Source organism: Curcuma longa, chromosome 17 (assembly GCF_044706935.1).
Source record: "Curcuma longa cultivar G26 ecotype Majalengka, Jawa Barat chromosome 17, ITB_CL_G26_1.1, whole genome shotgun sequence".
NCBI classification, from domain to species: domain Eukaryota; kingdom Viridiplantae; phylum Streptophyta; class Magnoliopsida; order Zingiberales; family Zingiberaceae; genus Curcuma; species Curcuma longa.
In genome coordinates, this window is record NC_133877.1 from 9,737,564 (window position 1) to 9,757,390 (window position 19,827).

The following is a 19,827-nucleotide window of genomic DNA, read 5'->3' on the forward strand; positions in this document are numbered from 1 at the left end:
TATTAATAATTAGGTTTATGTCAAAAATAATTCACATTTAATTTGACTAATTCTCCCTCTAGTAAACGCCATCTAGTAAACAATGGACTATCCGCCCTTTCCACTCCTCTATAGTAAACAGAGCAACAACTATAAGATGCTCTCCGTCTCCTTCCTACTCGAGTTATTGGAATCCAGAAGCAGCCACCAACCGCCGACGAAGCCATGGCGGAGGGTCTCCTCCCATCGATCTACGCCTGCATCGAGAACGACGCCCTCGCCGGCGCCACAGGGTTGCCCCTCCTCTCCGGCCCATCCTCCGCCGTCGCCTCCTCGCCGCCCGGTTTCCTCTCCTCCTCCCCCTTCCTTCTCCCGCTCCCCCTCGCTGGCAGCCCGCCGCTCCGCCTACGTGACCACCCGCCCTCCGGGCGGATCGGGAAGAAGCGGAAGCCGCGGGCGTGCAAGCGGTCGCCGACCACCTACATCGCCGCCGACCCGGCCAACTTTCTCCAGATGGTCCAGCAGGTGACCGGCGTCGATGTCCGCGGCGGTACGGAGGGGACTCGGGCCCAGGATCCGCCGCTTCCCGCCGTCCAGGGGAGTGGCTTCGTTCCGACGCAGCTGGACGTGTCGGCGTGCTTGCTGAACCGGCTCGAGCAGGACACTGCGACTGGACCGGCCGATGGCTGGGTTTTCGCGGACTTGGACCCGATCGTCGCGCTGCCCGGTGGTCCACCGGCGATGGGTCCGGGGGTCGTCAACTGAGACCCGAATCCGCTGTGGTATTTGATCGACCATTTGATGGCCATCGAACGGTTCTGAGTAATCTTAGCATACAAGAGTCAGTTTGTATGTGAGCTGTGAGAATGAATTTCAGAGCCTTCCTGACAATAATTAAAATTATTTTTAAAAATTTTAGTGATAATCTTTGAAAATCAATATTATAGTGTATGTGGCCATATAATAGTGATGATCTTTGAAAATCAATATTATAGTGTATGAGAAGAATAAATACTATGGTGTTATTTCGGAAGACCAGTGTTGATTTTTGAAGACCAATCTGATCTTCAAAAATTAACATCAATATTTATATTAGTTGGCACACGATCATAACTTCACCTATAAATTTCAAAATTAGAATTGCACACTATATATACTTCATACACACTCGACATTTCAATCTCATCATTATAAGCTTTTATAAATCTAAGTTATCTAAGTCTAATAATGAGTTTCGATTAAAATCATTGATGAACTTAAAGAGCTCTGATCCGATCCATTTCAACTCCTGTAGGTTTCTAGAGTACCTAGGAATCCAAATGTGTCCTATATTATTATTGTAAAGTATTCCCACATTACTCAAAAGGTTTAGAAAATTTTAAACTTTGTGCTAATTGGTACATACCCATAATATTTTATAGGAGACTCAGGCTCAGATTTATTTTTTTTACCATATCTACATTTTACATATTATCCTCTTCCATTACATGTCAATTTTTTAAAAACCAAATTCCTTAGGTCGATCAATGAATTTCGATTAAAACTTATTGATGGACTTAGAGAGCTCCGATCAGGTCTATTCCAGTACCTGTGGATTTTTGAAGTATTCTGGAATCTATATATGTCCATAGCTATCAGCTTGAAGTCATTAATTGATGTAGAATAATAGAGCAATTTTTTGGAGAACATGACTTTTGACTCAGATTAAATCACGGGACACACAACCTATCAAATTGAAGCTCATTCAAAAATCTATAATAAATTACAAGGTGAACCTATAACAAATTAGTTTCAAGGGCAAAAAATATTGGTTAATGTTTTTTCGGAGGCATGGAGAAATTATCTTTTTTTATTAATTAATTTTTACTTATAATTTATTGTAGGGATGTCAAAACTAGTCATGGATATCATAAATACATTCATTGCACTACCCTCTTCTATTACATGTCAATTTTTAAAAATTCAAATCCCTTAAGTCGATCAATAGATTTCGATTAAAATTCGTTAATAGACCTAAAGAACTCTAATTAAATTGTGAGTTTCTGTAGTCTATTGGAATCTAAATGTACCCTCATTTATTGTTTCAAGATCTTCAAATTAGTAATTAAAAGGATTTTAAACTTTCAGAACACTATCGTACTTATATAAGAAGATTAACACCACAATAGTGCTGATCATCAGAAACCAGTACCACTGTCTATGAGAAAAATAAATATTGTGGTGTTGATTTTTGAAGATTAGCATCACTGTGATGTTGGTCTTCCAAAATCGATACCACAGTGTTTGTTCTTCTCATACACGATAGTATTGGTTTTTGAAGATATGTGGTGCTAATCTTCTTATACCGACATCACAATATTCTAAAAGTTTAAAATTCTTTTGATCAGTATTGGGAAGGTTATGAAACAATAAAGGAGGTTGCACATTTGAACTTTGGTGAACTACAGAATTCCATAGGAGTTGGAATAGATCTATCAGTTAGTTTTGATCGAAAGAGAAATTTGAATTTTTAAAAATTTGACATGTAAAGGAAGAGGGTATTATATAGAAGGTAGATTTGGTAAGAAAACTTGAGCCTGAATGTTATACAAGAAATTATGAACCTGTGTCAATTGGCATGAAGATTGAAACTTTCTAAACTTTTTGAGCAACGTTGGGAATAATTTACGATGATAACAAAGACACATTTGGACTCCTAGGCACTACAAAAACCTACGAGAGTTGGAATGAGTCCGATTAGAACTCTCTATATCTATCAATGGATTTTGATCGAAATTCATTGATAGACCTAGATGATTTAGATTTTTGAAAACTTATAATGAGATGGAAATATTGAATATATAGGAGTTATATATATAGTGTGCAATTTTAGTTTGAGACTAGTAAATAAAATTATAATCGTGTGTCAATTGACATAGATATTAGTGTTGATTTCTGAAGATTAATGGTAGTACCACTATATGTAGTGTTGAATTTGAAAATTCAATATTATAGTGTAATATTCTTCCTACACATGATTATTTAGAGTGAATACTATTAATTTAATATAAATTTTAAAATTTTAAGATCATCCATCATTTTTTTAATGAAAACCTTTAATAAAATAACTAAAATTTTAATTTTTTTATTCTTTTGTTGTTAGATATAAATAGAAAAAAAAATGTTTTTAACTTTTAAACTTTTTATTAACCTCCTTTTTATTTTTTGTTTTTTTTATTAAAATTAAAAATAAAATAGATAAATTTAGAGACTTATCTTGAATTTAATAATTAAATTTTAAAAAATATAAATTAGAGTCATTAACGTATCTTTTATATGAAAGTTCTTAATAATATAATCAAATTTTTATTTTTTTACCTTGACCTCCATACGAGAAGAGAGATATTTATATGGATTCGAATATAAAATTAATTTTAATTTTTTATGAAATGCTTTAGAAAAAGATAATGGATGAACTATGTATAGGAGAGGTATATTGGGAAAAAAAATGATACACTAAATGAAAACACAATATGAAAATGTAACATGACACACTACACTGTATGATGTGAGATCTACTGTATGGATGTGAGATCTAGATTTATAGTATATTATATTACATTTTTATATTGTATTTTTATGTAATGTATCATTGCTGAAAAATAGGTATGTCTTTTACCAATTCTGAAAATCTGGTGTCTTTTGGATATTTTGAAATTTTAAAGTTACCCTTTGAGCAATTGTAAAAAGTTTTAAGAAACTTTTATATTTTATTTTTACATTAACATTTCGAACTATTTACTAAATTTATGTTATAATATTAATAGGCAATACTTTATAGATCAAATTGCAAAATATATATTGCAATCGCATCAAATTAGGGGTGAGGAAGGAAGAGGCGAAGAGCAGTGGGAGTGGAGGTATGTGGAAGAAAGGTTGGAAGAGGAAGACCACCGATGAAGACTTCGATGAAGCTCCCCACTCCAGGAAGTTCCCTAAGAGGGATTCCGACGACGGCGGGGTAGTCGATGGCATCACCGTGTGTCAGGTATGATCCTTCGCTGCTTAAAACCCTAGATGCCGCGATGTCATGGATTTCTTGGGGTTCCACTTGTAGATTTCAAAGAATCGGAAGGTTTCGGTGCGGCAGTGGCAGGGGAACGTCGTGGTTGACATCAGAGAGTTCTATGCGAAAGACGGCAAGGAATTGCCTGGGAAGAAAGGTCCGCTCTCTCGAACTAACTGACTCGTTTCGAAGCTTTTCATTCTTTATTTATACGGAAGGCTCTGAGTAGGTGATGGGATCGATACTGGATTTGCTCCCTCCCTCTTCTTAAGAATGGAGTTTTAATCCCAATCCATAATTTTGATGTACTCTTTCGTATAATTGATAAATAATACAAACTATAGGCTGTGAGGATAAGAGTTAGGAGTGAAGGAACGCAAGGGGGAAAGGATGTGTATCCGTTGTTTGGAAGGAACTTTTAATGAAAAAGGTGATCCATCCCCTTCACTTTTCCTTCATCCTATGCAGTTTCTTACCCCTCCAACTTGAGAAATAAGGAGGGTGAAGAGAGTTTCTTAAGTCATTAACTTTGATTTTACTCTTTTAAGTACTTTTGAAGAAGCTTCTCTCAACACAAGAATATTATAGTTGATTTGAAAACAAGTTATTGTTCCTTTTACATAAATGATATCCTCTAAGAATCTTTTCCAAACAAGTTAGCATTATTGGTAACCTATCAAACATAAGGCATGGGATGGTTAGTTCACCATATCAAAACTGTCAGTACCTATTGGATTATATTGAGAACAAGCTCGTAGGTTGAGTAGTATGCATATTGGTTAACCACATCATGCATGAGGATTTTTTTTTTTTGTTTTGTTTTGTTTTTTATTTTGAATCAACTAACCTTTTCTTTCTTTGTACAAGTTGTAACTTTGTAGTTGTGTGTCAATTTATGTATGTGTGGTTTAATGGATGTCATGCCTTTAATTTTAGATGTGCAGGTAATACAATAGATAATTTTGTTGTTGATAATTTCTATTGTAAAAAATATTTCAAAGTTTTGAAAGTTTGTCCAAACTCTGTATTATGTTCTAAATTTGACCTAGTTTTAGGAGAAGTTCTCCTTTTTGTTTTATGAAAGGGGCTTTGGACTTTGAATGTGATTCATTTTGGAATTTTAATAAAATTCTCTGTGAGTTTTCTCAGCTTGAAATTTTTTCTCGCTATGCATCAAGTAGTACTAGAGTTCAACCCTGGCTTGGAGTTGACACGTACATTCCCTCTCTCCCCTCCATTTTTGTGAGAATATCATCAGCACTTCCTTTCTATTCTATTTTAAGCAGAAGAATTAGTTATATTCCTTTTTCCATATCGTCAACCACTCAACCCACACCAACCTGCTGTTTCGTGTCCACTAGCACCAACCTGTACTCTTGGCTCTACCACACTTGCATAAGGCTGCCCCCTATGGGCATTGGAGCTTGCTTTGCTGCCGTTTGACCACTGTGATTTTTCCAGGAGCCAACTATCTGCCTCATCTCCTCTGCCTGCTCATTCCACTACCTGTGCATGATGTCATTGACACCTTGCAGCAGATCCACATCCCTGCACTACTAGATGCTATACACACGAGCTCAGTGCACCATTGCTCTATGCACCATGCAAGCCTTGAGCACCAATGCCTGTGCAAAATTGCTCATTAAAACCCACACAACACTGCACACTGCTATATATATATATATATATATATATATATATATATATATATATATATATATATATATATATATAGCCCCTCAACTTGTGACCAAATCCTATGTTGGTCCTCTACAGCAATTTAAAGAAGTTACTGTAGCTATAATAAATCCTATAAAATCCCCACCTGCTACAATAATCAGGCCACCTTGTTCTCATCTTCTTTAAAGCTTGGATCAGGTCCAACACAAACATCACACAACTTGATTGAGATTTTCATGTATCCATTTTCATCATCAAATTAGATTGATATAACCTTGATAAGTTTGTTTCTCGCCTTTAAAAAATAATTTTGTTTAATTCATGTTGGTTTAGCCAATTCTTTTCCATGTACCTAATTTTTCTTAGAAACCCTCCACCCTAGTAAACAAAAATTTCATTTACCTAGCATCCTACTTGTTTATCATTCTTTCTTAGTTAAAACTTTACCTTACTGAAAAGCAACATTTATGCAGTCTCTTATTTGTTTTCTACTTTACCTGCATATCCATACTTGTCACTCTTATTGATGGGATGTAATACCACTATGAGACATAAATAATAGATGTGAGGATCTAGGAATTGTCACGCCTTAAAAACTAGAGCTGATAAGCTAGAATGATTTAAAAAATTTGTTATGCCAATGTTCAATCAACTAGCAGATGAAAACAATTTTAGCATGCTAGATCATGTATCTAATGTAAGCTCACAAGTCTCACCTAGGCATAACCTGCATGATGATCATCATCTTATGCTTAGAGAAGATTCCTTTCCTAAAGCCGTTAACTAGACATGAGTTAAGAGATGCCACTAGAATTAAGTTTGAAGCTAGTTTTAACAGTCGGTTAGACTTGATTGCAATTCTTGATTGGTTGGCCAAAATAGAAGAATGGGTTTTTGACAGTCCGTTAGACTTGCATGCCACTAAGTTGCTTCTTTGAATGCGCCATTTCTTCCTTTCAGAAATTGCAAGAAAATAGAACCATTTTCTATTAACTGAATTGACAGTGGAATCCTTCTCTTTTGAGTTGTCCATTCTTTCCATTTGTGAGCCATGAAGCATCTCTTCGAAGACACAAGACTGCTTTATTTCTGCCTAATTTCTGAATAGGAAAGAAGAGCTTGTTTGATGATAAGTCTACATTTCTGTGTAATTTGTTTTGGATGAAAGATTTTCCAATTCTACACTAAAGAAAAGATTATATAGAGATGCTTTCTTATAAATTACATGTCACGAACTTTTTCTACCTACACATTCTTGTACAAGTGAGGATAGTACACCTGTTCAATCACTCACTACACAAACTTTTTAAATAAAGAAAATTAATTAATTTAAACCGAACATTAATTGAAAATCTGTTGTAAATGCTCGGGACAGTTGGTGATCCTTTGGGATAATAGTGCATATCTTTGAATAGGCACCTCTTGTTGGTTTTTTGCCTACACCTTATCACCTATCGTCAACCATGACGAGGAGAATTCTTTGCATATCCAAAATTGGGCAAACAAACAATAGATCACATCCATTAATCCTGATGTGGCATGAACACTTAGTTCAATAAATAACTAAGGATGATCATTTGACCTGCCCTAATCAATATTTGTATCTACTTGCCTTGGAGTTTATCAACTTGCTCTTCCCCAAAACTTGGATGGGGTGAGTGGAAGCATAAAATTGATGCACCATATCTGTTTCTCTCTTCTGCTATCTTGACTTTATTATCTCCACATAAAATGATGTGAAAAACAACAGTTATTATTGGTTTATTGTGTTTTTTTTTTCTTTTGTGCGAGTTTAAATTGCATTTTATGTACCTGCTCCATGTACAAAGCATATCGGACACTGGGAAGAAGATTTACCCTCAAAACTTGATTGCATATATTTGTTCTGTTGTGTCCCGGCTGATCGCAGTTTGATGTTTATGTTCTTCAGGTATATCGCTGCCAATGGATCAGGTAAGCACCAACCTGATGGATCTCAATTAGCAAGCTACTCTCTTCTAATTTGTGTTTATGTTTTTTTTTTTAACTTGGGCATTATCATTTTTATGTACAGTGGAAAGTTCTGCTCGAACATGTCGAAGAAATTGATGCAGCAGTACAGGAAAATATGTAGCTTACAAGATCTCGAGAAGACTTTAAAATTGGTGGTTTGAATGGCCTAAGGTAGCACTCTCTCCTGCAATTTCAGTTAATGATTAGGGTCTTGGAAGGACTAATGTTAGTTAATGAATGTTGTTAGTTAATGATTAGGATCTTGGAAGATTACTCTTGAACCAAATGCTTTATATAGAAAATTTATATAAACATAAAAATGATATCTTGCTAGGCCAAAAAAATCTATTTATATATTATTAAAATTTTAATTTGAAATTGATTGATTACAATTTTTATATTTTGAAGTTTATTTATTTGATTAATGAGTTTAATAAAGTTATGTTTACAAACTTGTAATAAATATAGTTTACAAGTTTTGTTTGTACATATTATTTATGAATAATTTAAAATTTAAGAAATGATACACTACATAAAAATGCAGTATGATACACTATAGATTTGGGTTTCACATTCATGTAGTATAGTGTATTATACTATATTTTCATGTAGTGTATCATTTTTTAAAAAAATTTTTATCCATAAATATTAATTAGAAATTTAGAAGGCATCTTACAAAATTTAGAAATTTTGCGAGATTTATTCTTAAAATTATTTAATTTAAAAAATAAAATAAAAAAATATATATGTTTTTTACATTTGGTGCTCACATGCCCAATATAATATTCTTATATATAAAAAAATTAATTTTTTTAATATTAAAAGCTTCTAATATTTTTATTGTCATCAAAATGGACACATCCTTCCCCAAGAAACTAAATTTGGGTATTCATTAAACGTCACGAACATTTTCAATAATTCCCTAAATCTGCAAACAATTAATAGATCACAGGACTAGTCTAAAAACTTATACAACTAATTATTTAATCCAGAACTAAGTTAAAAAATATAGTACAAAGGAACATGCATGCATTTTGTGTGCCTTCCCGATGCCCATAGATACGTGGTCCACCCATTAATCGCATGGCGTGCATGTTTTCCTTTCCTCCGTTTTTCTCCATTGACGCAAAACGTCGAACACCTCGCGCTCAGCCAGCGCTACGCATTGCCATGTGATGCACGCTTGTTAGTTGAGCGGCAGACGATGCACGAAGGCAGTGCAGGCGCAGCGTGGGGAGGAAGGAAGGAAGGAAGGAAAGAGTCAAACCCTTGCGTTTTAAATGAGGCACAGCAATTAAACAACGCCAATTTATCGTATTAGATATCAATTTCAAATAAAATACTTACTTGACTTTTATATTTATTTATTAAAAACATCAATTTCAGTCGTTAATTTTAAGATTATGAACACGGCAACAACGTGCTCACCAAGGGAGCTTGAGGCCGCTGCAAACTCTCGTCTAGCTCCGAGAGATCAAGATCGTCCATGAAATCGTGACCAATAATAGACAACGGCTGTGATTTTATTTTATTTTTTTACAAAAGAGGGAAAATAAATTTTTAAAAATATACATTTTTTTAAAATCGAGTACTTTTATGATAAATTGCCGATCAAGCAAACTCACTTTCAAAATAGGTTTGGTGAGAGGAAATATAGTTCGTTCACTTCTTTTAACTGCCGGTCAATATTCAACGGTTGAATATTTTATCAAGTTGCGTTAAAAATCAATTATTGCCTTTTTAATATTTTTTAAAAATATTTTTTTTATCTAAAAGTGTTGTTATATATATATATATTTTTCTGATTAGAATTTTTTTAATTTTTCATGACTAAAATATTTTTTAAAAAGAAGTCGCATCGTAGTGTTGCGGTAACCTCACAGGGGGGTTACGGCATCGCGCGGGCGTTCGGTCTTCTGCCGACTTACGCGGCGACCCGGGGCGAACGGAACGGGAAATGACCGCCCTGATCTCCTACAATCTCAGGCTAAGTAAAACTTAAAACTCTCACTGTCACCGTCAGATCGAGTCTAGCGGCGACCTTACCGTTGGATCAACTTCCGCGGAGACGTTCACGGGTCTCGAATTTGTTCCGCCTTCGAGTCAAAAAAAAAGGACCCCACTCGGCACTGCCAGCCGTCACATGGGGCCCACGGCTCCTTAATCCTTATCCTTCTATTATCATTTGCATAATTTGATTTTTAAAATTTTTTTTTTAAAATTTATTTCAGTGGTATGGACCTTTTAACTAATTTTATTGTTTATTTAAATAATAACAACAATCTGTTAAAGTCACATTCATATTGATTTTAAAATTTATTTTTTAAAATTCAGATATTAATTTTTCGAATCAATTAATTTGGGAGATGATTAATTCATATATATATATAAATAATAACTTTATTAATTAGCCGTTTTATAATCCATGATTTAGCAGTAAATCTGGTCCTCGTGTCCAGCGGACTGCGTCAAGCTTTTCCTACGGGGCGGCGGGAAAAGGTTGGACTTTTTACTGCAAAACGCGGGCTGAAGGTGCGGCTTGGACTCGATCCATCTCGCTGAGAGAGAGAGAGAGAGAGAGAGAGAGAGAGAGCGAGCGACTCCTTGGACGATTCATCTACCCAATTTAGAGGTTGTGGTCGCGTGGCAAAGCGAGGAGAAGAGAGAGAGAGAGTAGGGGGAGGGGTGGTGAAGGGGATCCGGATAAGTGCGGGGCTTCCTGATAATCATCACTCCTCGAGTTTACGAGTAAAAGGCACCACCCCCCGCGGCGATCGAGCTACACAGGCGATCGGAATTTTTCTCCTTGAGAAATTTTACAGTTTGGGGTTGTGATACATCGGACTCATCCGTGGATGAGTGACAAAAAGATTGGGCTTTTGTGTTTTTGTTTCTTTTAAGGAAAAAAATCGGTTCTTCTTCTTGCTACATGGACAAAAATTTAAGCAGCTGTTGATCGGCGAAAAGATTTGTGGCATTCGAGCGATTCCGGTCGCCGGACGCGGGATCGGTGTCCAAGATTCGATTTTTTAAGGTCTTTTTGCTGCGGATTTGGCGACTTTGAATTCCTCCACTGACGACGCCGCATGGCGAGCTCCTCCGGGTCAGTTGACTACTGGCGGAAGTTTTTCCGCAGCGCCGACTCCGACATCTTCGACGTGATCGAGCACGCGATCCTCGTCGCCGCCTCCGACTACCCCGAGGAGCTGCGGAGCAGGCGCGACCGGATCGTGGAGAAGTTCTTCATCGCGCTGCTCCCGCGGTGCTTCGCCTGCGATCGCGTCGAGCCGCAAGGGGCCGAGGCGGAGGAAGGGCACGGCAGCGTGAAGAGGGTTGCGGGCGCAGAAAAGGATAGCAAGGTCGATAGCTGCAACGACGGCCCCGAGTTCTCCCATCGCGTCGTCAGCAACTACACCTTCGACGAGGCGGAGGCGCTCACCGAAGAGATCGAGGAGGAGGGCCAAACCCTCGAAGAGGTCCTGCGCATAAAGGAGGTCCTCTCCAATCACCATGATGAGGTTCGCTCCTGCCCTCTTCTACTGCATTAAAAACTCAACCTTTCTCATGGTCTGGGTCTCCTTTTGCAGTCTGATAACGTCTTGCTCGAGTCGTTGAGGCGGCTGCAACTCATGGAGCTCACCGTCGACGTCCTCAAGGTGCTGATTCAGTGTGCTATTTGCTTCATCTGGATCCCTTTTCTCTCACGAGTCAGATACATCTGAAGCTGAATTGATGAATCTTCTCTAACTTTTCTTTTGGAACACAGGCCACCGAGATTGGAAAGGCTGTTAATGTCTTGCGAAAACATGCTTCGAAGCAAATTCGACACCTTGTGCGAACTCTCATCGAGTAAGTTTCTTTTACTTTGTCAATCGTCACAATACATATTGGGTAGACAAATTGGAAAATTTATGCAGTGACCTTCATATCAGACATGTTTCTCAAATTTAGTCTTGTTTAAACTTCAATTTAGTTTGATAGTTACTGGATAATATTTGCGATGTACGTGAAAGTTCTCACTAGTTATAGCTCAATTTTAGCTTGTAACACATTTGCAGCTTAGCTTATTGGAGAAATTTTCCAGTCTAAGAAACTGTTTTCTTCATTGCTTCAACTTTCCTTAACTTGGACATCATTTTGCCTCTATTAATTCCTTTTAGGTGTGCATTGAGTGATTCGGAAACGGTTAAAGAGAGATAGCATGCTAACAATTTCCAAGTTAAGAGAATTTTGTCGGATGCATTGAGGCTTTTCTGATCAATTTGGTTTTTTATTTTTGGGCAGTGGTTGGAAGGTTTTAGTTGACGAATGGGTCAGTGCTACTGCTGCCATTGCTGGTATGCCATGTTCCTCTCTGGTGGCCTTAAGGGCCATTTTTGGCCTCTTATCGTCTAACATAGCTAAGAACTTGTAATTTACAGAGAACTCTGTGCATTCACTTCATTCTGGTGAGTTTGAAGAAGAAGAAGGGCTTCCTTCTCCTCCATTAGACGAGGGAGCTCTATTTGCTGCTCAGACTACCTCCATCCAGCTTTCTGCGGTATAAGATTTTATATTTTGTAGCATCTGCTTAAACTTTTATCATTGTGATTTACTGATCCGGCTCTCTTTGATGTGTTTGCCCACCATTTGGTTTTGAAGTTCTTTGATGGAATGGACGATGACGGAAGTAAGTAGCCAGGTTCCACTTTCTGGTTTCTCATTATCAAGTTACCTAGATTACTAATACCATCTTGCTGCGATTTGCTGCAGATCTTAGAAACAGTAGGGACTTTGACAAGCAATGGGAAACTCGAAGGAACCAAAAAGAAAATCATGAAAAGTGGATGCAGAAACAATCTGTTCGAGATGAAAGAGTAGAGTCGATGAAGCAGGAAGCACAAAAGTTGGCCGTTTCAGAAGAAAAGCTTCATTCGAGAAGATATGATAATGAGATGAAGCAATCAAGGCCACAAAGATTCTCTATAGAGCAATCAAACTCACAAAACATTCTAAGCAAGGAAACCAAGCCTTTGAGTGCAGAATCTGGAACTGGCAGACCGATGAGGTTTACCTCTGAGCAACAAATATACGCTGAGACGAAAACTAAACTGCCACAGGATACTGCTAAACTTCAAAGAAAGCTGCCAATGATTCCACAAGATGTAAGTTCATCTGAACATTTAGAAAAATAAAACCATGAAACTATGCTTGTTCAAAGGAGCTTGGATTTTCTAAACACCTCAATTTCATTTAGAGATCAAAATGCTCCGAGGAAGCATCTGTGCGGGCTAAGCTTGAAGCTGCAAAGCGCAAGCTTCATGAAGGTTATCAGCAAGCAGAAAATGGTTTGTTAACTTGCTGATTCAATCTGTTTCTCTCGACTTATTCGCATCTACGAGGCTATTTTGCTTTGGAAAGCCAGGTCTGATGGCTATCACATGTTTCATTTGATGCAGCGAAAAAACAAAGAACAATACAAGTGATGGAGTTGCAAGATCTACCAAAACAAGCTCACATCAACAGGCAGCCTATTCAGAAATTCAGAAACCAAACTAGGAATTGGGCAAATAGGCGAAACTAGTTCTGTCAACTATGGCAACAAACCATTCTTCTCCTTCTCAGAAGATCTGCAGCCTGCTGTTGAGAAAATGTATGTACATGCTTTAACACATTTGCTAATTCAACCCCAAAATTTTCCTTGTCGACATTACAAGATTCTGATATCACGCTATCATTAGCCTGAAGTTAAATGAGTTCATTTTGTTTCATAAATAAGGTAGCTAGCTAGTGCCAGTTTTCTCTGTTGCAGTATTTCATGATTCCTTTGCAACCAATTTTCCTTCATTATGACCTCCTTTCATGTCTTCTCCTGGATTCATTGAATGCATTAATGTGCCATTCCTTGTTTGCTGAGTGCTTTTGTCTTGGGCAAACCTGGTCCTCAAGTTAAATTAGTTGTTTGGTGGAGAAAACAGTGATGCAATAAAGAAGCCACTCACCCATTTGTTTCCAGCTAAAAGGTGAAGCCTTTCCTCCTTGTGGTCTTTCCTCTTTTTTCACATGAACAAGTTTGTTTGATCAAAAAACTGAACAAACCCACCCTCAAATCCCCATTTGAGATTGATACATCAACCTTCTGATAAATTAATGGATTAAAATACTGCAAGGGTCTGAGCAGGGTTCCCATTTGTCCCCACTTGTTCTTCTCCACCTCTTCCAATGTCCTTGTTACACTCACCACCACCATTAATTTGCAGCCCCTTTCTTTGACTTCTCTGTCCCCAACTTTAGTTCTTCATCTTGCAAGAAACAATGACCTGTGCCATCTTTTTTCCATTGGTGGACTTTTGTTTTGCTTGCAAGGACAATTTATTAGTGGAGAAAGAAGTCTGCATACTTGACTTGTCTCCTCCTTGGATTGATGAAGAGGGAGAACACATGCTTTCTCTCATTTTTTGTATTATCTTCTAGTCTTTATTATGCATCTTTCTCAAGGCACTAAGACAATAATTTAACGTAGCTGATAAAAGCAGATTCAAAAGGTTTGAAACTTGTTGGTCTTGCTGTATTTGTTCTTCACAGATGTCAGCACTGCAGTGGGATTCATTCTTTCGTTAAACTTGTTTGGATTGAACAAGACATCATTTGCAGACTCTATAAATTGAAAGCCAAGTAAAAGAGACAATTAATCCAACAAAATAACGAGGTAATAAATTAAGTATGATCTTGTCTTATCCCAATCCATTCAATACCTCTATAAATTGATAGAAATAATATGAGGCACCAAAACCTCATTTAATAATTCCTGAAATGCTTAAATCAAATCTCAACTTCAACCACCTTCGACGAGTTGCTAGTGTCTCACCTGAGTTTGACTCACTCTCCATCGAGCTAGATTCTTTTTTATGTGAGTTTTGATACTAAAAATGATCAAAATTGACCTTTCAATGCTATGGAATTGGGAATATCTAGAATTTGTCATCTTTGTCAATTACCAACCTTCAAACATAATATTTTCTTCCATCGACTAACTACTCTTCACAAGGGTTGACTTTCAAGATCTAACAACCTAAGTTTATAGACAATCTAACTCCTAAATGACTAATTCATGATAAACTATAATCCTGAAATAACTGTCTAGATAATACTCTTCTTCTACACTTTTTTTTTTAAAAAAAAAATAGAATCTGTTATCTTAGCGGTCTCACATGGCACAACCATCTATAAAAAGATAAATTGAAAAGCTACCGTTTACTACAATGCATACTCTTCTTCTACACACGTGTAAGTGTGGAAGCTTCATTCATTCGATCCTTACAATAATAGTCTACCTTAAATAAACTCAAATACACATAACAAACCTTTGGTCTCCATGATGATTTGATGATCGTCAAACTTGAATCATCTAAATAAACCCAAATATATACATAAGTGTTCCGATTAGATTCTGACGACGCTCAAGACTAGACCCGCTCACGGTTCAGAACTGACGGTTCGACGGTTCGGAACCGCCGGTTCGACGGTTCATGGCAGGTTGACCCTTAACCTTAACCGCCCAAGACGGTTACGGTTCACGGTTCGGAACCGCCGGTTCACGGTTGCGACGGTTCGAGATTTTAAAAAATTTAAAATTTATTAAAAAAAGGGCTTGCACTAAGTTGCCTACGTATCCCCTTAGGGTATAAGGGAATCAAAGCCCACGTAGTTCTTTTACATTTTCACCCTTTTACCTCACTCACTTCCATTTCCTCCCGTTCCTCCCATTGTATTCGTTCCTTCAGTATCAAATTCTTCGGCTTCGTCTTTTAAAAGTTGCATTCCTTGGATTCTTTTTTCGGCTCTGGTGCAATCGTCGAGTAATGCTTGAGCTTCCAATGAGTCGGAAGATATAGTTGATCGGAGCCGTTGGAACCGCCGGTTCCAACGGGAAAATGAAAAATTAAAATTAAAATTAAAATTTTGAATCGGCGATTCAACCCGCCGGTTTCACACCCTCTTGAATCGGAACCGGCCCGGCATCCTGCCGGGTCGGTTCCGATTCGGCCCGGCTAACCGGGTCAACGGGCCACCCGGCCCGTTGACCCGAGCCGGGTCTAGTCAAGACACCAGTCAATATTATGCCACCTCAACCGTTCCCGTCTTTTTACATGCTGAGATTTGCAAATAAGAACTGAACAGAGGATTAGGTAGGTGCTGGAGATTCCCAGCAAACCACTCCGACGCTCAAGTCAGTGAATACTCGATCAAGAGAAGAAAAATGAATAGTAGTGATTGCGGGAGTCCAGAGAGAGTTTTCATACCTGAAGGGGAGTTTTTATACTCACATGGAGGGAGTCGTGTATCCGACTCGAGGTGAGCCAATGTCGTGCATTAAGTAGACCAACTCTGCAAATTACTGACAGATGCGCGCATAAGATGACATCTAGGGGACCGGACCTGCCACCTCGTAACCACCTTCTGTTTTAGCCATGCGGATTATTCTTACCTTTTTGCTGTGAGAAGAAGTAGGCGAGGATCTAGGGAACGAGGCCTGACAACCTAATAACCGTCCTTGCCTTTCTGATCCTGATTGCATGTGTTATTGTCATCTAGCACCGTAGATAGTTAGAGGGGGTCGTGTCTACAGGTAGAGAGATCCGAGCTAACTTAGGGGTCAACTAGGTAATGGAACCCTAAAGGGGTGAAGTGACTGAGCTAATGGAGTGGCCTGTTATGGTTGAGCAAACTAGCAGAGGCTGATCCCTTAAGAAGCAAAACTGCTGAGCCGAAAGATGAGCTAAGCCCTTGGGATCCAGGGTTGCCGAACCAATATGATCTTGAGCCCTTGAGCAGCAGGGACGCTGAGCCGGTATGAGACCGAGCCCTTGAACAGCGAGATTGTTGAGCGGCAGAGGGAGCTGAGCTCATGGGGGACAGGGTGGTCTAATCTGACAAAAGCAGTATGAGGCTGAGCCCTTGAGCATCAGGATTGCTGAACTAGAAAGGGAGCTGAACTTTTGGGGGACAAGGTGATCTAATCTGACTGAAGCAGTATAAGGTTGAGCCCTCGAGCATCAGGACTACTGAACTGGAAAGGGAGCTGAGCCCTTGGGGGGACAGGGTGATCTAATCTGACCGAACCCTTACGAACCGAAATATGAAGACCAAGTCAAGTTAACAAGGATGTGATTGATCGAATGCATCAGTCAACAAGGACTAGGTCTTTGACCTTATTTCTCCACGTCATATCTATTCTTGACCTAATCAGGACTTTCACCGTCAGGTACGACCATTGGGTGTTCGCCGTATCAATAAGCTTAAATCATCTTCAAGGTAAACAATCCACAACTCTTGGCTAGCTGTTAATCACCTTTCAAGCTCAACTTTCCGACAATTAATCTCCTCGATTAACGTGATCAAACTTAGACGCTTATCAACAAAACACCTACTTAAAGCCTTTGTCAGATATCAAAAATTATTTGAAGTGTGATTTGGAGTGTGAAGGAACTTAATTATTTGAAAAAACCATACATATATTGATAGACAAACATAACAAAAGTGTGGATATACAGAGGTAGAGTGAAAGAACACAAGGCAACAAATGATCACTGAGCCCATGCATGCATGCCTCCACGTTCGTTCTGCCAACCCTGTCAGACTGCTTCATCAACTCCAAAGGATACCAAATTATTCAAACACCCTTGGCTTTGTCTTTGATTACTACTATTATTATTAATTAGTTTCAAAAACTATTTTATTTTGTTCCCTTGTATTAACTCGATCGGTTAAATGAATCTAGAGCTGAATCACAACGTCGAAACCTGAGAAAAGTGAAAAGGTTTGGGGCAAAATGGAATACTTGTCTCAGCTCGATGATCCTTCACTGATTACCATAAACAAGGCGCATGCAGAACAAGAACAGAGAACGTAACTAATTGACAGCCACAACATTGTCGTCGTCGGCGCCGGTGCCGCCGAGCATCATCTGCCGGACGGCCGTGGCGTACTCGAGCAGCTTGTCGATCGGAGGGATCGTCTCCTTGACCTCCCTCTGCTCCTCGAAGTCCCTGAGCCAGGCGTGGAAGCGCGGGAACGCCTCCGGGTCCACCAGCTTCACCTCCATCACCTCCTCGAAGACGGCGAGCCAGTAGGAGCCGCAGCCGAGGACGACGTCGAGGAGCCCAATCTCGTCGCCGCCGAAGAACCTCCTCCCCTCGAACGCGCCACCGCCGCCGAGCTCTCTCTCTAGAAGCTTCAGGTTCTGGTGCACCTGGTCGACGGCGGCCTTCCGGCCGTCGCCGGGGCAGGAGGAGAAGACGGCGGCGACGGAGGGGGCGAGCTTGTCGTCCGCGAAGTGGGACCAGAAGCGGACGGCTGCGCGGTCGCAGGGGTCGGAGGGGAGGAGAAGGCGCCCGCTGGGCCACGCCTCGTCGAGGTACTGGAGGATGACGACGGAGTGAAGGAGAGCGCGGCCGCGGTGGAGGAGGACGGGGAGGCTCCCGTAGACGGGGTTGTGGAGGAGTACGGCGGCGGAAGGGCGGAGGGAGTCTTCTTCCCGGTACTCGAAGGGCAACCCCTTGAGCTTGAGCGCGAGCTGGACGCGGTGGGTGTGGGAGTCGGCCCAGGAGCCGAGCAGCTCGAGATCAAAGCCTCCGGCGGGATCCATGAACGATGTATGGAGCTAGCTAGCAAAGACTACAACTGGTACTGATTCTTCAACAACCCTTCTTCTTTATACTACTATTGCTACTACGCCAAATTAACCTCGCTCGCAAGCTCATCGGCTCTGGGATTTGCATGTGGAGCGAGTCAGGTGGTGGAGCAGGGCCGTGGCAGTGACAGTGAGGGCACGCAGAGCAGGAGCAAGTCCATTGAAGTGTGTGTTCTGTGGCAATTAGGTCTGTGTCTGTACTGGTGCGCATGAAGACAGTACGATCGGTTGCGTCATGAGGTCATCATGCATCGTCGCATTTAAAGTCAACATCAATTCTAAGCACGCACGGCGCTGGGCCTGTTCAGGCTGGCGCATTTACAACTCGCAAGGTACGGAGGGGGGGCTCGGAGGAAGAAGAGAATCCGAGGCGATCTACCAGATTAATGTTTGTAGGAGGATGAGTGAGACACATTCATTCCATAGGACTGGCTCTGCCATTAGTATGAGTTAACCTAAAATGAAATAAATTAAGGTAAAATTCAAAAGGGTTATTTAAGCTTGGCTTACTGCAGACAGCCCTGTTCCGTGCATGGCACAGTGCCATTAGCTTTTACTGCAAACAGCGAGGGCCACTTGCAGTCCTTCACTGTACGACTGCACGAGGCTTTTTCAAGAATCCACACTGTTCTTCTGGGAGATGATAGGCCGTGCGAGTAGTACTAGTTAGAGGTCCATGCAGGGATGGGCATGTGGACTCAGAATAACCCTAAGTAGGTCACAAGGGTCCGTGCAGGACTCACATGGATCACAGGGCTCAAGGAGTCGAAAGGGTTTATATGATATAACAAACACACACACACACACAAGAAAAAATGGAATAAATTTACGAAATGGTACAATCTGACCTGTCTGTCTTCTTTGTGTTTTGTGAAAAGTTCTTGTGTCGCGGTCTGAATGTCTCTTTAATGTTGTTGTCTGGAGATTTGGGAAAAGGATGAGGAGGTCTAAATCCACCTAAGCTAACCTCCAAGTCGATCGACCCGCACACTGGCTCTATTGTCTTGCCTAATTGACTTGATTACCTTGTTTGACCTAGATTGGTCTTATCAACCTCTCCAAAGGTCATGACACTTCCATCGACCAATATATAACTCTACAGTGTTCAGCACAAGGAAGCTTGACAAAGCCAAAGCTCCATGGTTCTCTGTAGCACTTACATGCATAGTGAATTGATGCGGGAAGTCAAGATGGATAACGTAGCTCTTCCGTGAGTCCTCCATAAGTCAAAGTTGAGACTAAGGTGTTGCCCGTGGCTGCGGGCCTTTGTCTCGTCTCAACCCACGGTGTTCATTCCGTCCCCGCCCACCATTGCCACTCTCATCTCGTCCCCCGACATCTTGGCAAATAGTCTCTTTCGACAAAGGAGGACTCTTGTCTCACCCCCGACGTCTTGGCAAATTGCCCCTCTCGGCAAAGGAGGATTCTCGTCTCGTCCCTCGACGTGTCGACAAACCGC

At 40.0% G+C, this 19,827-nt stretch overlaps 4 protein-coding genes across 5 annotated transcripts; 3 read left to right on the plus strand and 1 right to left on the minus strand.

Moving 5' to 3' along the window:
• Positions 1–204: 204 nt before the first annotated feature.
• Positions 205–744, plus strand: LOC141848357 (calmodulin-binding protein 25-like). The gene has a single exon (XM_074736386.1). It carries the CDS (start codon positions 205–207, stop codon positions 742–744), a length of 540 nt encoding a protein of 179 aa, XP_074592487.1.
• A 3,095-nt stretch (positions 745–3,839) lies between these two features.
• LOC141811885 (RNA polymerase II transcriptional coactivator KIWI-like) lies at positions 3,840–8,015 on the plus strand. Its single transcript, XM_074699959.1, has 4 exons — positions 3,840–4,006; positions 4,076–4,181; positions 7,635–7,657; positions 7,758–8,015. Exons 1-4 carry the CDS (start codon positions 3,881–3,883, stop codon positions 7,815–7,817), a joined length of 315 nt encoding a protein of 104 aa, XP_074556060.1. The 5' UTR covers positions 3,840–3,880; the 3' UTR covers positions 7,818–8,015.
• Positions 8,016–10,262: 2,247 nt separating this feature from the next.
• Positions 10,263–14,348, plus strand: LOC141811644 (putative mediator of RNA polymerase II transcription subunit 26b). 2 transcript variants are annotated; one of them, XR_012600186.1, is made up of 10 exons: positions 10,263–11,214; positions 11,284–11,352; positions 11,463–11,545; positions 11,981–12,033; positions 12,118–12,236; positions 12,338–12,365; positions 12,449–12,840; positions 12,933–13,023; positions 13,135–13,328; positions 14,261–14,348. XR_012600186.1 is itself a non-coding variant. In XM_074699665.1 (9 exons), the coding sequence occupies exons 1-9, from the start codon at positions 10,783–10,785 to the stop codon at positions 13,257–13,259; spliced, it is 1,392 nt and encodes a 463-aa protein (XP_074555766.1). In that variant the 5' UTR covers positions 10,263–10,782; the 3' UTR covers positions 13,260–13,422. The 2 variants fall into 2 exon arrangements, 1 of the variants encoding a protein (XP_074555766.1); XM_074699665.1 differs by lacking the exon at positions 14,261–14,348 and having other exon boundaries at positions 13,135–13,422.
• Positions 14,349–17,588: 3,240 nt separating this feature from the next.
• On the minus strand, positions 17,589–18,337 carry LOC141812017 (glutathione transferase GST 23-like). The gene has a single exon (XM_074700107.1). It carries the CDS (start codon positions 18,321–18,323, stop codon positions 17,589–17,591), a length of 735 nt encoding a protein of 244 aa, XP_074556208.1. The 5' UTR covers positions 18,324–18,337.
• Positions 18,338–19,827: the final 1,490 nt, after the last annotated feature.